This window comes from Podarcis filfolensis, assembly GCF_964270895.1.
Source record: "Podarcis filfolensis genome assembly, chromosome: 1".
NCBI classification, from domain to species: Eukaryota; Metazoa; Chordata; class Lepidosauria; order Squamata; family Lacertidae; genus Podarcis; species Podarcis filfolensis.
The window spans coordinates 133,138,583-133,154,136 of record NC_139604.1 but is presented as its reverse complement, the minus strand read 5'-3'; the positions used below and the strand labels follow the sequence as shown (position 1 = coordinate 133,154,136).

At 48.4% G+C, this 15,554-nt stretch overlaps 1 protein-coding gene across 1 annotated transcript; it reads right to left on the bottom strand.

The window, feature by feature from the left end:
* Positions 1-6,545: 6,545 nt before the first annotated feature.
* VCPKMT (valosin containing protein lysine methyltransferase) lies at positions 6,546-13,962 on the bottom strand. The gene is made up of 6 exons (XM_083620589.1): positions 13,683-13,962; positions 11,653-11,763; positions 10,928-11,000; positions 10,720-10,839; positions 9,351-9,455; positions 6,546-6,943 (listed from the first exon to the last, which is right to left on the bottom strand). Exons 1-6 carry the CDS (start codon positions 13,946-13,948, stop codon positions 6,929-6,931), a joined length of 690 nt encoding a protein of 229 aa, XP_083476715.1. The 5' UTR covers positions 13,949-13,962; the 3' UTR covers positions 6,546-6,928.
* Between the last annotated feature and the right edge of the window lie 1,592 nt (positions 13,963-15,554).

Genomic DNA, 15,554 nt, shown 5'->3' with positions numbered 1-15,554 from the left:
GCACTCGCGCATGGCTCCAGGGCTGACACAAGACATTTGGCTGCCTGAGGCAAAGAAGTAAATGGCAACCCCCCCCCAGCCTCCCATACGTCGAAGTCAAGGTGCATAGTTATATGCCTGAAATAATAAATAATGGCACCAGAGAGGCATTATCAATGTCTTTTGGCATCCGAGGCAGAAAATCACACAAGCATCTCTCTTTCTCCCTGGAAATAAAAATGCAGTACAAACAAACCATTTTCCTCCTAAAAAAATAAACAAAATGCTTTTGAGGATCTTCAAAACTGAATAAATTAAGAGTGCAAATGTCAGAGGGAAGTCACATCTGCCAGAGTCTCAGGAAGGGAGACAAAAGATGAAGGCCATGTATATGTCCCCTGTGAGTGGGCTCCAAGTAGGAAAAAAAATACGACCCTGCACACTTCTGGGGCAAATGGCCACTAGCCTCTCTCTAATGGTAGGGCTGGACCTGCCTGCTTCCAGTGCAACAGGGCATCACTGGTCCTCATCCTCGGTCCTTTTTCTTGCCAGAATTGTTTGTGCCATGAAGATGTAAACAAAAATTGCCCTTTTCCCTTATGGGGTATCCAAGAGCCCATATAGAGTCCTTACATAGGTTCCCTATCGGTAGGAGAGAATAACAGAGGCCAACCAGAAAATATTGAGAAGCAAAGCAGCTAGTAAGCCTGATCTTTATTGATCTGTTGCAACAGGGTGCTCCCCTCACCTGCAGGAGAGAGGAGGGACCCAGAAAAATGGTGCGCAAGGCCTTATAAAGACTTTTGAAATTGCCACCCTGTAGATCAAGACCACCCCCAGAAACATCATACATACATCACAGAAGGGGTGTAACCTAAGACCACCCCTCAGATACATCACACCTACATCACAGAAAAGGCGGTCTAAAACAGAAATTTGAATATTGTTTTTCTCCTGTTGTTGTTTTTCTCCTGTCTGGCAGGTTACTTGACTGGATTGCCTGGGGAGCCTGGCCATTCTTTCGTAGTGATAAATACTTAGTTCCTGGGTCAGGTCACAGGGTCACACCCTATTCAAACACAGGGTTTTGTGGAGGAAAAGACAATGGGGAGGCTTTTCCATTTTCCTTTGACCTTGCAGAGAAAACATTTGCTCAGTTTGGGACAGTTTGGGAATCAAAATGGTTCCAGGTCGGTCTTCCTGTGCTGATCTATGTATGTGCTTGGTTGGTACACTTATGAACATTTAACATTTATCGAAGACCTCAAAATTCCTATCAGAAAGACAAATTTTATTTTTCCATAGCACCCTGTACGTGAATGTCCTTTTTACTGGTGCAATTTTTAAAAAAGCAAGCTTTTGCTGCCCCAACGGTCTTGCACATTTGGTCTTACTGATCGGCAGCGGGATGACGAGAGCAGGCGGAGAAAAGGAAGCAAAACAGGAGATTTCTCGAAGCCCCTTCACAAGTCTGCAAACAATGCTGGCAGCAAGTCATGAACATCCTTTGATCTTCCAGTCTCTGCAGGAACCAAATCTGCAAGGAACACACTTGATAGTCAAACTGGTTCAAATCCCTTGGGGACTGGTGGGAGAGGAATCTAGCAGACAAAGGCTCCCTTGTCCGCTTGGTGTCTGCCCTGAATTCTTGGGACCGATGTTGCAAGGGCAAAGCTCACGAGATCGCCCCTGGGGGACCTCTAAGGACCCTGAACAGGGGAGAGAGAGGCAAGGGTGCTCTAACAGGCAGACCAGACAGGGACCAAACCAAGGAAAGTCCATCTATCTTTCAGGTCAGTGGAATGCTGGATCCTGTTTCACAAGTCTGAATTTCATTCACTTCTGTAGCTATTCATGCATTTTTATATTGCTGTTTTTCTAGTTTTAGGTTGTTGACATTATTTTAATTCTATGGTTTATTAGACACTGGTTAGATTTATATATATATATTAAGTGGTTGTTGTTGTTTAGTTGTTTAGTTGTGTCCGACTCTTCGTGACCCCCTGGACCAGAGCATGCCAGGCACTCCTGTCTTCCACTGCCTCCCGCAGTTGGGTCAAACTCATGCTGGTAGCTTCGAGAACACTGTCCAGCCATCTCGTCCTCTGTCATCCCCTTCTCCTTGTGCCCTCCATCTTTCCCAACATCAGGGTCTTTTCCAGGGACTCTTCTCTTGAGGTGGCCAAACTCTTGGAGCCTCATCTTCAGGATCTGTCCTTCCAGTGAGCACTCAGGGCTGATTTCCTTCAGAATGGAGAGGTTTGATCTTCTTGCAGTCCATGGGACTCTCAAGAGTCTCCTCCAGCACCAGAATTCAAAAGCATCCATTCTTCAGCAATCAGCCTTCTTTATGGTCCAGCTCTCACTTCCATACATCACTACTGGGAAAACCAGAGCTTGAACTATATGGGCCTTTGTTGGCAAGGCGATGTCTCTGCTTTTTAAGATGCTGTCTAGGTTAAGTGGTATTCAGGTGTCTTTGAACATAGGACATGGCTTTCTGCTGGGTCAAGACCATTAGACTACCCAGCTCAATATTGTCTGCACTGATTGGCAACAGCTTTCTGGCGTTTCAGACAGGAGTTCTTCAAAGTCCTACCCTGGAGATGCTACAGAGAATTAAACCTGGCAGTTTCTGTAGGCAGAACATATGCATCCGACCATGGACAGACGACCCGTCATAGGAGCAGCCCTGCAGGACCAGACCAAAAGGGGCCCACCTACAATAACAGAACAGTAGAGTTGGGAGGGAACCCCAAGGGTCATCTAGTCCAACCCCCCTGCAATGCAGAAATCACAGCTGAAGAATCCTTGACTGATGGCCTTCCATCCTCTGCTTAAAATCTCCAAGGAAGGCAACCCCCCCCCTTTCCAAGGGAGCCCGTTCTGATTTCCCAGCATCTTGGTTCTCATAGCGGCCAACCAAATGCTCCAATGGCAAGTCTGCAAGCAGGACCTGAGTGCGAATCCCAGCCACCCAATGTGTGTGTGTGTGTGTTAGTTTTTTTTATTAGGAATTTCAACCTAACAATTTATCAGAAATACATCATCCTCATTCCCCCCCCATTTTTTCCCTCCCCTAAAAAGAAAAACCCACCCTCATAGACTTCCCTCAGCTCTCTCTGGTTTCTCAGCACATGTTATTATCTGCATATTATAAAATTGTAAAGATCCTTAATTAATCTATCAATATGTTACCAATAAAAAAAATTGTGTATGTTTATTCAAAACCTGCCAAGGAGTCCAGTTCATTTTGTTGTTCCTTTAAGTACTTTGTAAAAGGTTCCCATTCTTCTTTAAAGTCAGAGTTGTCCTTATCACGTACTGTATTTTTTGCTCTATAATACTCACTTTTTCCCTCCTAAAAGGTAAGGGGAAATGTGTGTGCATCTTATGGAGTGAATGCAGGCTGCGCAGCTATCCCAGAAGTCACTGCGCAGCGATCCCTCTTGCTGTTCTGGCTTCTGAGATTCAGAATATTTTTTTTCTTGTTTTCCTCCTCCAAAAACTAGGTGCGTCTTATGGTCCAGTGCGTCTTATAGAGCAAAAAATACGGTAGTTTGTGTGTCAATTTCGCCAATTCTGCGTATCCATCAGTTTCTCTTGCCACAGTTCTTTGGTCGGGATTTCCTCATTCTTCCATCCTTGTGCTATTAAGACTCTCGCCCAATGTGTGTTTGTGTATGTTTCCCACCCCCCTTGCAATACAGCTCTTTTATTTACTTCTGTTTTAGTGCTGCATAATGCACACACACACACACACACACCCCAGAGGAAAAGCTGCCATATTTGAAGATGTCTCAGTCCCCCAGTTTTGGACTGGGTACAAATCATTCCTGCAGTTATGGGGGTACAGTGGGGAGAATATCTGCCTTAATGCTACCGTGATTCAAGCTCCAGCATTGGGAAAGTTTGGTAATTGGTGATATGTGCAATTTTACAATACACCTGGGGCAGAGGGGTGAGAGATGTCTGCATCACAACTTTCAACTGGTTCAGTGATCATTTTCGCACCCCCAGGGATGCCCAGGTCTGCAAGGTGTGTTTGGGGTCTCAGGCAGAAAATTCGCAGCAATGCCCAACTGCTAGAACACTTGCTGTGGAAGAAGCCACCATAAAACAAACACGTCTAGTGGTATTAAGGTACATTCCGCCTCTCTAGAAAGGAGACTGGGGCAGACTAGGATAGCACTGTTATCTTATGCTGCCCCCTTCTGGGTAGGGGTGGGAGATAAATCCTTTCACAAATTCAGTTTCCCATACCAACACATGAATCAAAACACAGCTCTTTGAAATCCACACTTATCTGAATTTTGCAACGCAATGCACTTCCCTAACCAAAGCAGGCACACAAAAATACGATAGTGAAAAATGCACACAAAACTGAGTACACTACAGTGGTACCTCAACTTGCGTTCACCTCCGGTTATGTATCCTTCAGGATACATACGCGGCAAACTCAGAAGTATTTTTCCGGGTTCCGCTGCGCACGCATGCACAGAAGCACTCAGCGCGCTGCACACATGTGCAGAAGTGGCACCTCCAGTTGTTGAAACCTCAGGATCCGACCAGAGCTCTGGAACGGATCCCGTCCGCAACTGGAGGTACCACTGTATATTGTTTACCAAGCATATTTTGTACATTAAGAAAGATGTGCGCAAAAGTGTGTGGTAATTCTCATCTACATTTTCTAAATCAAAAAGTTTGCAAATAGATGTGGAACTGGGGAGAAGTCAGCTTAACAAATGAAAGAGAGACTGAAAGAATCCAAAGCTGAGAGATTTGGCCTTCTCTAGTTCTGGCTGGGAGAAACTGGCTACCAAACCAGTTTGGCTGCCAAACTACATTGCTTGAAATCTGCTTTTCTGAGTTCAACTTGAATTTGGAACCGGATGCAAGAAATATCAAATCAGTTTGAATCCGAATCCTGGAAAGATGGAGACCCAGTGCAGATGCTTAGGGGGGCCATTAATGCACCCCAAAAGGGACAAAGCACGGTTTTGCAAAAGATGTGCATTTGCTAACCTATATACACAGGCGCAAACTAATAAATAGTGCAATTTAAATACAACTGCAATGCATCCCTCCCTGGTGAGTGAGGCTGCGACGTGGGGACCTGCATTTCGGCTGCCTGGGTGCTGCATGTTACGGCTGTGCCCTGAATTCAAGGTCCTTGCAGGTCCCCCTTCTCAGAGTTCTTCATCTTTAAACTGGACTTCGACTAGGCAGCCCTTCAAACAGGGGAGCGTGCTCTGCAAAGCAGATCACAAAGCCATCCTGTGTATACAATTGCTTTGTTTGTGGCAATTGGATCGTCTGACTTTTTCACCAGATAAGCCCTTTTTGAATGACCACTGCAAACATCCTCAAATGCGGGGGCAGTAAAATCAAACGAAGTCAGTGCGTGAATCAAACATTTCCAGTATCGGTTCCACCCTTTTCCCCACAGGCCTGCTGGATTCCTCCCTTTTCATCCAAAGCCAATGGGTGCCTATGGTGACCTCACAGGGGCACCTAAAACTGCCCTGAAGCCAGGCGAAGAGGCTCATTTGACCTGCCCACTGCTGCCAGCGACTCTCCCCGGTCTCAAGTTGGGAAGGGTCTTCTCTAACCCTGCTCTGGGATGCTCAGGGATGATGAAAGTTGGTCAGGGCACATTGACTACCTCTGCCCCGCTGGTTATGATTCTTTTGGCAGCAATGCATGACTTGGAGCCACCTCCACCAGCCTCCCCCAACCTGGTGCCCTCCTGGTGCCCTGGACTGCAGTTCCCATTAGCCCCAGGCAGGGCGTTTGTGGTCCAAAACTTCTGGAGGGAACTAAGCTGAGGCTGTCCCACACAGGGCCTGTGCTGCACCTCTGGATGGCAGCCCCTCCCTCTGCGGCTACAGGAATGATTTCCCACCCTGTGGCAATCCAGAGATGAATGAGGAGCTGGCTGTGCACCACCCGGTACGTGTCGTACAGCCACAGCCCTTCCTTGCTGGCGCACAGCTCTGCTTGCTGCAGCTCCACGCGGGACAGGCCGCTCCTTGGAAGAGTGGCAGAAATAGGTCGGGAGGCAACTGCAGAGGCTCTCAAGGCAGTCTTTGAGCCTGACTGAGCTTAGGAGACTCATTATGTGCCCTCCAATGTTCGAGAAAGGTTTGCAAGATACACTCAGCCCTTGCTTGGGCCGCATCCGAAAGCTCCGCAGAATCTGAAAACGTTCTGGACGGGCTGTTTGGGAGGCACAGCAGAGTCAAAAACACCGCCTGCAAAGGGCTGCATACTGGGGCCCCTGGGGCCACTCAAAAGACTTCATGTCCCATCGTCTCTGACCATTGGCCAGGTTGGCTGGGGCGAATGGGAGACGGAGTCGCTCAGCATCTGTGAGGCCACAAGTTCCTCATCCCCTGTGTTCTCCTTTTTCTTTCCTTGTTCTGGAAGCTTCATGCAGGTGTAGGGTCTGTGTCTATTCCCCTCCAATATGTTTTACATCTGTGCCACCAGGGACATCCCAAATTGTATTGTGGGTTCAAGGAACTCAGGCAAGGTGTGGTCAGGGAGACATGACTTTTCGAGAATGCATTAGGAAGAAGAGTTTAATAAATCACCCTACTTACGTAACAAAATTTCTCGGAAACTGTAACTAGCAAGGCAGATTGTTACTCAGAAGTAGCTGGAAAATGTGTACAAAACACTCAGCCACCCGTGTGACTCAGAGTTACCCATTTCTGTTCACTGGCATCACAAACCTTCTTTTTTCTTCTTCTGCAGCCAGCGCCCTTGCCGAAAGGTAAGCCGGAGCCTTGAGTCTGCAGCTCTTTCAAGAAAGCAGACTGCGTGTCTCATCTTAGTAGGAGATGGCTCGATGATCCACTTTTGCCAAAGAGATGCTCTGCAAAGTCTCTGTGAAGAGCTCTTGGCTCTATCCTTCCCAGTTCCCAAAGCGTCATTAAAAAAGCTGTCATGATGGAAAAATCTGAAAAACATCAAGAAACCACTAACTACCGTATTGTCGCTCTATAGGGCGCACCTGACCATAGGGCGCACCTAGTTTTCAGAGGGGGAAATCAAGGAAAAAAATATGACCCCCCCCCTCCCCAGCTCTGGGAGCAGCGGACAGGCTGCACGCAGCCTGTGCACTTCTCCCAGACCTTCTACCTGCTATTGCGGGAGGTGGGGGAATTCCCCCATCTTCCACAAAAGCCCACAGGAGGGAGAAGGAACTGACTCGGCCAGTCAGTCCCTTCTCCCTCCTTGGGGAAAAGCCCCTAAGAGCGGTGCACTCTTTAAAGGCTGTGTGGCTCCTGCGGGCTTTTCTAGGAGGTGGGGGAATTCCCCCACCTCGTAGAAAAGCCCACAGAAGCCGCGCAGCCTTTAAAGAGCATGCGGCTTTTGCGTGCTTTTGCGGGAGGTGGGGGAATTCCCCCATCTCCTGCAAAGGCCCACAGGAGCCACACACCCTTTAAAGAGCGTGCAGCTCCTGCGGGCTTTTCGACCGAGCCTGTGGGGCTGGCAGTGGGGGGAAGCGCTGCTTTCCCCCACCGCCAGCCTCAAAACCAGGTCGGGGAGCCGCGCGTAGGCGTCACGCACCTTCCCACTGCCCCCCCCCCGAGCCTGTGGGGCTGGCGGTGGGGGAAAGCGCTGCTTTCCCTCACCGCCAGCTTCAAAGACCAGACTCTCCTGGCTTCAGCGAAAGCAACGCGAAGCCTCTGGAGCGCAGGCTTCGGAGGCTTTGCGTTGCTATCGCTGAAGCCAGGGAGCCTGCACTCCCCTTAATTTTTGGAGGGGAAAAAGTGCGTCCTATAGAGCGAAAAATACGGTACCTTGGCGGAAACTATTTTGCTAGTTTCTTCTCATCGGCTCCCTACAAACTCTGGTTTATAAAGCGGCTTCCAGCCTCTCTCTCTAACACAAATCCCTGCATGTCAGCATAAGCCAGGGGTAGCTCATGTGGCATCTTCCAGTTGCTGTTGGCCTGTGAAAGTCTCATCATCCAAGAAGATACTTGTGGAGGCTGAGTGGAGCCGTGGTCTAACGACACCTAGAAGCACCACACTGGTTCTCCTGGGCCTAAGCGATCTTTGTTACATCCACACAGCGTTCGAAACGCCCATTGTTCTAGACACGTTTTGTGACAGGGAATTTCATTAATGCGAGCAGTTTCTGAGCTCTGGGCGCAGTACTGAGCCTAAGATTTCAGATTAAAACTGCCTCTGCTGGAAGAAAAGGAGGACCTTTTTCTGCCTCCCCGCTTCCAGCCGCTCTCTGAAGACTGGAGAAGGGACCCTCATAAGAATATTAGGGGGGTGGGCACGGGAAGGACTAGACAATGTGAAAAAGGAACGTAAGATTTTAGCTGCAGCTCATTCATTTTCAGCTTTGTATTCTTGTTATTAAAAAAAAGCGCACCTAGACATTCCGCTGCGGTGCCCATAACCTAGGTTCAAGGTGGCATTTAGCTCCTGGCTTTCATATTTCAGTTTGTAACACTAAATCCGCACCAGCGCTAACCAGGGCTCCCTCAGAAACCGTAGCCTGAAACCATGGTTTGAAGTGAGTTAATAAAACATAGTTATAAAATAATTTGGTTAGTAAAACCATGGTTATTTATGATAAGGGCACATATGGGAAAGGGGATTTGCATCTGAGTAGGGAGGGAGGCGAGGAAGGGTGTTTGCAGTCCTAAGCCTGATTCCCATCTTGCATGCTATGATTTGGAGCAGTGTTTTGTCAAAGTGGGTGATAATGCCCCCCCGGGGGGGCGCAGGAACGATCCAGGAGGGCGGGAGTAGCTTTGGGTGCAATTGGGGGGCGTTGAATAAAAATAAGAGGGTAGTGGAAGCATAAAGAAGATAATTTTGAAAAACCATTAGTGCATGTTTCATCTGTTGTGTAATGAGGCTTACTGCCACGTCGTGCACCGTTGTGGGACAGCAACAATGCCCCCCCGGATGTGGTGGCCCTGCTGGAGCCGAGGGGTTTTCCCGAGCCTGGGGGAACCCTTTTCGGCTTCAACCAGGCCTGGGAAGTGGATCACAGCTTACCTGCCTATTTGGCCAATGGCAGGGGGGCACTGAGTATTTTTTTTCTGAAAAGGGGGCAGTAGGCCAAATAAGTTTAGGAACCTCTGATTTGGAGGAAGACAGAATGAGACCCATGCTGAGCCAATGATTATCCTTTACAGGGCTGCAGGGAGGAGGAGGAGGAGGGAGGAAACACAGAAATGAGATTTGGGTGGGCTTCCACTCAAAGCCATCATCTAGGCAGGATTTGATCATTCAACCACAAGAACAGCAACCTTATATTGCTATGGCTCCCAAAAATGGAAGGTTTTCTGGAGCATAAGCTGGTCCCTCTCTGGTGTCTTTCCAGTGACCACCTACCACTTTCTTCTTTCTGATGATGAAGATATGAATGTCTTCGCTCCGATACTCCTCGTCGTGCTTCTCCAAGGGAACCTTCTCCAGGTCAAAGTCCCTCCGAAGAAGCTGCAATTTAAAATTGTGCAAGAATAAAAGAGTGCAGCTACGTGTCCTTGGCCTCATTCAGATCTGAGCCTCCCAGAGAAACTGCACCACTTATGTAACCATAACCTCAGCAGCACAGCACAGAAATCTTCCACTAAGACTCCTGGGAGCTCAGCTGCTGCATCAAAGGCACACCTGGCCCCACATCCTGCTTCTCAAAGGGGCAAATCAGATGCCTAATGGGAAGCCCACAACCAGGGTATGAGCGCCACAGCCCTCAGCCACAGCTGTTCCCCAGCACACTGCCTCTGATTCTGGAGGAAGTTTTCAGCCACTGCTAGCTTTCTCTTCCATGCCTGTTTTCAGCCACTGCTAGCTTTCTCCTCCATCCCTTCTAAAGCAATCTAATTTGGTGCCATCACAATATCGTGCAGTCATTTTGTAGTTTAACTATGTGCTGTGCCTGTCCTGACTCTCCCACCATTCACTTCCACGGGATGACCCCCGATTCTAGTACTATCTAAGATGTAGAAAAACCTATCCGTACCACATTCTTCAGACCATGTGTAATTTCATAGATAATAATACAATAATAATTTTTTTGTTATATACAACCCATCTGATTGGGTTGGCCTTGCCACCCTGGGCAGCTTCCAACAAATTAGATACACGAAGCACAATAAAACATTAAAAGCTTCCCTAAACAGGGCTGCCTTCAGATGTCTTCTAAAAGTCAAGATAGTGGCTTATTTCCTTGACATCTGATGGGAGGGCGTTCCACAGGGCAGGTGCCACTACCGAGAAGGCCCTCTGCCTGGTTCCCTGTAACTTCACTTCTCGCAGGGAGGGAACTGCCAAAAGGCCCTCAGAGCTGGACCTCAGTGTCCAGGCTGAACAATGGGAGTGGAGACGCTCCATGATAGAGGTCTATCGCGTTCTCTAAACTAAAGAGTCTCAAATGTTGTGAGATTCTCCATCTCCTTGATCATTTCGGTTGCCCTTTCCTGAACATCTCCAGATCTACAATATCCTTTTGGAGGCGAGGTGGCCAGAAAGCATTCAATGTGTGTCACAGCACATATTTTTGTTTTTTAAAAAAGCATTAAGATTTGGGGTTAGTCTAGAAGACCCTTGGGGTCCCTTCCAACTTTACAATTCTATGACACTGGCAGGTTTCTGTTTGATTTTTATATCCTGTTCTAGAAAGCGCCTTGGGATACTTCCAGGCTTTTCTCTACAGGAACAAGGGCTCCTCCAAGACATTCTGCACTGGCAGATGACTCACCTCAAAGTATTTTTTCTCCACTTCTGGGTTCTTCCCCATAGTCCTTTCTTCATAGCAGCAAAGGATGGTCGTCTCAGGGCCAGCCAGGTCCTTCAGAGTCTTGAGCAACGGCTCCAGTGACTGTCCGTAAAGCAGAAAGCACTTGCCACTTAACTTCATTCCACACTTGCAGCTAAAAGGCGAATCTACAAGAAAAAATGTGATTTACCTCTTCGTAGTAGATGCAGTCTGCCATCAGGATGTAATCAGGTGACGGAAGGAAGTCTGATACTTCTTCACCCCTAAACAAGAAGGTGGATGCAATACAGAAAAGAACATTTGGTTTTATTTGTGCCCTCTTGTTCAGTCGACAGCAGCTCCCAAAGCAGCTTTATGATTAAATGCACAAAAAAGTACAAGTCTATCTACAAGTTATGCAGGTATGTGTGGCAGAGACTTCTGGGCAACCCCAAGAGCACAAGCCAGGCCAACCTTCACCAACCTGGTGACGCTGAGGAGGGGTTGGGCCAGATGACCTTCGCGGTCCCTTCTACAATTCTGTTAACTAAGACTAAAACTTTGGACCACATGCTGGCTGGGGCTGATGGGAGTTGTAGTCGAAGGTATAAGGAGGGCAGCAGGGGGCAGAATGATGCAGGGCCTGGCAGATCTATCTCTGCTGACCCACCAGTTTAGTTCAACGCTTAGCCACCCCCATGCAAAACCTTCTAAGCTTCAAATATACATAAAATGCTAAGTCAGTTCAAAGCAAAGTATGGAACAGCTGGAGGAAGTTGAAAGCAAGCTCATGTTCATATGATTATCTGTGACTTCATGCTGCAGATCACGGCCCTAAGCGCCACTCCCTGGTTAAAGTTGACTTCCATTCCCTAAAATTGGTTTGCAGTTTCTTGAGGAAATTTTAAAATTACAGAACAAGAAGTTCATACGAACCATTTCAGTACCTTGGCTTGAATGGAGCCTGTGATAAGATGCCGATTATTCTCAATGTTCATTTTCAGCAAATCCTGAACTTCATCGAGATCAGTCACTGTCACGTTTGCACTACAAAAGAGGTGGGGAGGGGCTATATTAGTTGCCCATCTCTCTCTCTCTCACACACACACAAATGCAAGAAACCACACAATGCACGGGTTTTTAAACACCCCTCATTCAGCTTAGAAAAAGTCCTGTTCGCAACTAAGTTCTTGCCAAAGCGACTATGCTTAAAACTCCGTACATGAGCCAACACAGATTCAGTTCTGGTGGGAATGAATCAGGCACGAACAATTAGGGCACACACCAAAATAACCTGGTTAAATAAATCCTGCATAAAAAGGGATATAAATGAAAATAAAAAGTGGCAATGATTAATACAATGCTGCAAAACCCTTTGGCATGTTGGAACACTATTTCAATCTCTAGTAATAAACATTAAATCTGTGCGATTAGCAGTGAAATTGTGGGGTGTTTTTTTTTGGGGGGGGGAGCCTGGACTCAATCCCTTTAGCTCTAGGTGCAGGACCACAAGATGGGAGTGCTGGCTACTAGTGAGATGGCCTTAAAAAGACTTTAGACAAATTCATGGAGGATAAGGCCGCCTTATAATATTCTAGTAGTTTATGATGTTGTAAACTTCCCTGTGGCCTGTTGACAAAAGGTGGTACATGAAGGAACCTCCTGGGTCATGCAGCCCAACCCCCTGCCATGCAGGGATCTCAGCTAAAGAATCCCCGGCCGATGGAATATCCTGTCTCTGTAGGAGTATCTATATAAAGGTAAAGGGATCCCTGACCATTAGGTCCAGTCGTGACCGACTCTGGGCTTGCGGCGCTCATCTCGCTTTCTTGGCCGAGGGAGCCGGCGTACAGCTTCCAGGTCATGTGGCCAGCATGACTAAGCCGCTTCTGGCGAACCAGAGCAGCGCACGGAAATGCCGTTTACCTTCCCGCTGGAGCGGTACCTATTTATCTACTTGCACTTCGTGCTTTCGAACTGCTAGGTTGGGAGGAGCAGGGACCGAGCAATGGGAGCTCACCCCATCACGGGGATTCGAACTGCCAACCTTCTGATCAGCAAGTCCTAGGCTCTGTGGTTTAACCCACAGTGCTGGGTTAAACCCAGGTAGCACTGGGGTTATTACTGTTATTATTGAAGGCTCCAGACTGCCGCTGCTGCCAATCAGTGTGGGCAATACTGGACCAATTAGATGGGCCTGAGGACTGGAATCTTACTGTCAATTTTAAGGGAAGAGCTATAGCTCGGTGGGAAGGGCACCTGTATTATTATTATTCAGAAGGTCTCATGCTCAATCCCAAGAAAGCATCGGCGTCTCCAGGTCGCGCTGGGATTATTATTGTAATTATTAAAGGCTCCAGGGTGCCGCTGCTGCCAGTCAGTGGGGGCAATACTGAACTAGATGGATCAACTAGATGAGCCTGAGGTTAAGGGGATTTAAGGGAAGAGCTATAGTTATAGCTCGGTGGGAAGGGCACCTGTATTTGTATTATTATTATTATTATTATTATTATTATTATTATTATTCAGGTCTCATGCTCAATCCCAAGAAAGCATCAACGTTTCCAGGTAGCGCTGGTTATTATTGTTAATATTAAAGGCTCCAGGCTGCTGCTGCTGCTGCCAGTCAGTGTGGGCAATACTGGACCAATTAGATGGGCCTGAGGACTGGAATCTTACTGTTGATTTTAAGGGAAGAGCTATAGCTCGGTGGGAAGGGCACCTATATTATTATTATTATTATTATTATTATTATTATTATTATTATTATTATTATTATTATTATTAAGGTCCCATGCTCAATCCCAAGAAGGCACCAGGTAGCGCTGGGGTTGTTCTTCTTAAAGGTTGGCGGGTGCCGCTGCTGCCAGTCAGTGTCGGCCACACTGAGCGAGACGGAAGCCCCGTCCCGGCCCGGCCGCTCTCTTAGCCCGCCCGCCCGCCCGCCCGCGGAGGCGACGACGTACCCGAGGCTGGCGGCCATGAGGCCCACGAGGCCGGTGCCGGCGCCCAGCTCGAGCGCGGCCTTGCGGCGGAGAGGGAGCCCGGCCGGGCCCGCCTCCTCCGCCTCCTCGGCCGCCTTCTCGAGGAAGCGCGCCAGCACCAGCGCCGCGTCCCACACCACGCAGCCCGGCCCGCCCGCCCAGCGCTGCCCCAGGCGCAGCCCCGCCGAGCCGTCCCGCCGGGCCAGGGCGCGCTCCAAGCCCCGAGGAGGGCAGGCCGGAGACGCCATGGCGGAGGCCGCGGGAGAGGAGGGAGGAGGAGCCGGAGAGAGCCTCGAAGGGCGGCGGGAGGAGGAGAAGGAGAAGGAGAAGGAGAAGGAGAAGGAGACTGTGATCATGAGACAGGGAGTTCCAAAGTGTGCCTTTAGGTTTGCCTGCCGATATCATGTGAATTATAATCATAATAATATGCAGCAGCAGCGGCTCTGCTTCCCTTCCCTGCCTCTTGATCACAGTCTTCTTCTTATTCTTCACATTATATCGGCAGGCAAACCTAAAGGCACACTTTGGAACTCCCTGCCTCATGATCACAGACACGCACGGGAAAGCCGCCTCAAAAGCAGAGCCACTGCGGCTTATTATTCACTTTATGTAAAACGGTACACTTTGGAACTCCCTGCCTAATGATCTCAGGGAGGCGCCTTCGCTGTTATAGGAATTCTAAGGTCTCATATGGTTTTCCCAGTACAGTGGTACCTCGGGTTAAGTACTTAATTCATTCCAGAGGTCTGTTCTTAACCTGAAACTGTTCTTAACCTGAAGCACCACTTTAGCTAATGGGACCTCCTGCTGCCGCCGCGCTGCCGGAGCACGATTTCTGTTCTCATCCTGAAGCAAAGTTCTTAATCCGAGGTACTATTTCTGGGTTAGCTGAGTCTGTAACCTGAAGCGCATGTAACCCGAGGTACCACTGTAGTGATGTATGGAAGTGAGAGCTGGACAGTGTTCTTGAAGCTACAAACATGAGTCTGACTAAACTGCGGGAGGCAGTGGAAGACAGGAGTGCCTGTCGTGCTCTGGTCCAGGGGGTCACGAAGAGGCGGACACGACTAAGCGACTCAACAACAACAACAACAACAACAACAAGGTCTCATATATAAAAATCGTATGTTCATAAATTTACAAGGCCAACAAACTCATAAGTATGCATATAATCCACGTGTCTGAAATAGTGCAGGAGAGCAATCATGAAACCATTTTGACTCTCCCAAATTGACCTCAAATATTTCTCTGCAACATAGCTGTCAACTTTCAGATTTGAAAATAAGGGATCAGCAGCCTCGAAAATAAGGGATCAGCAACTTCACCTGTCCCGGGGACAGGCTACGGGATATCTAACAATCCGGGATAGCGGCGGGAAACGGCACTGGAATAAGGGAATTTCCCGCAAAAAAGAGAAGGTTGACAGCTATGCTCTGCAAGGAGGGATGAAATGGGAAAATTTCCTCCCCATTGTCTCCCTGCTCACAAATCCTGCTTTAAGGGTGAATCTGTGCATTAATAGGGTGAGCCTGTGACCCGGATTCAGGAACTGAGTATTTAACCATCACAAAAGAATGGCCAGGATGCCCAGGGAAAAGCAATCAGTGATCCTGGCAGACAGGATTTCTGCTGTAGATCGCCTCCTTCTATGATGTATGTACCGTATTTTTCGCCCTATAGGACGCACTTTTTCCCCTCCAAAAATGAAGGGGAAATGTGTGTGCGTCCTATGGGGCGAATGCAGGCTTTCGCTGAAGCCTGGAGAGCGCGAGGGGTTGGTGTGCACCGACCCCTCTCGCTCTCCAGGCTTCAGGAGAGCCGCAGCGCAGCCCCACAAGGTCGGGGGACAGCGGG

Excerpts from the sequence above, each read along its gene's own strand:
- VCPKMT (XM_083620589.1), bottom strand. The coding sequence starts at position 13,948 with ATGGCGTCTCCGGCCTGCCCTCCTCGGGGCTTGGAGCGCGCCCTGGCC. Across the intron at positions 11,764-13,682 it reads CTCATGGCCGCCAGCCTCGG|TGCAAACGTGACAGTGACTG; the intron begins GTACGTCGTCGC and ends CCTCTTTTGTAG. Across the intron at positions 11,001-11,652 it reads CAAGCCAAGGTACTGAAATG|GGGTGAAGAAGTATCAGACT; the intron begins GTTCGTATGAAC and ends CTTCTTGTTTAG.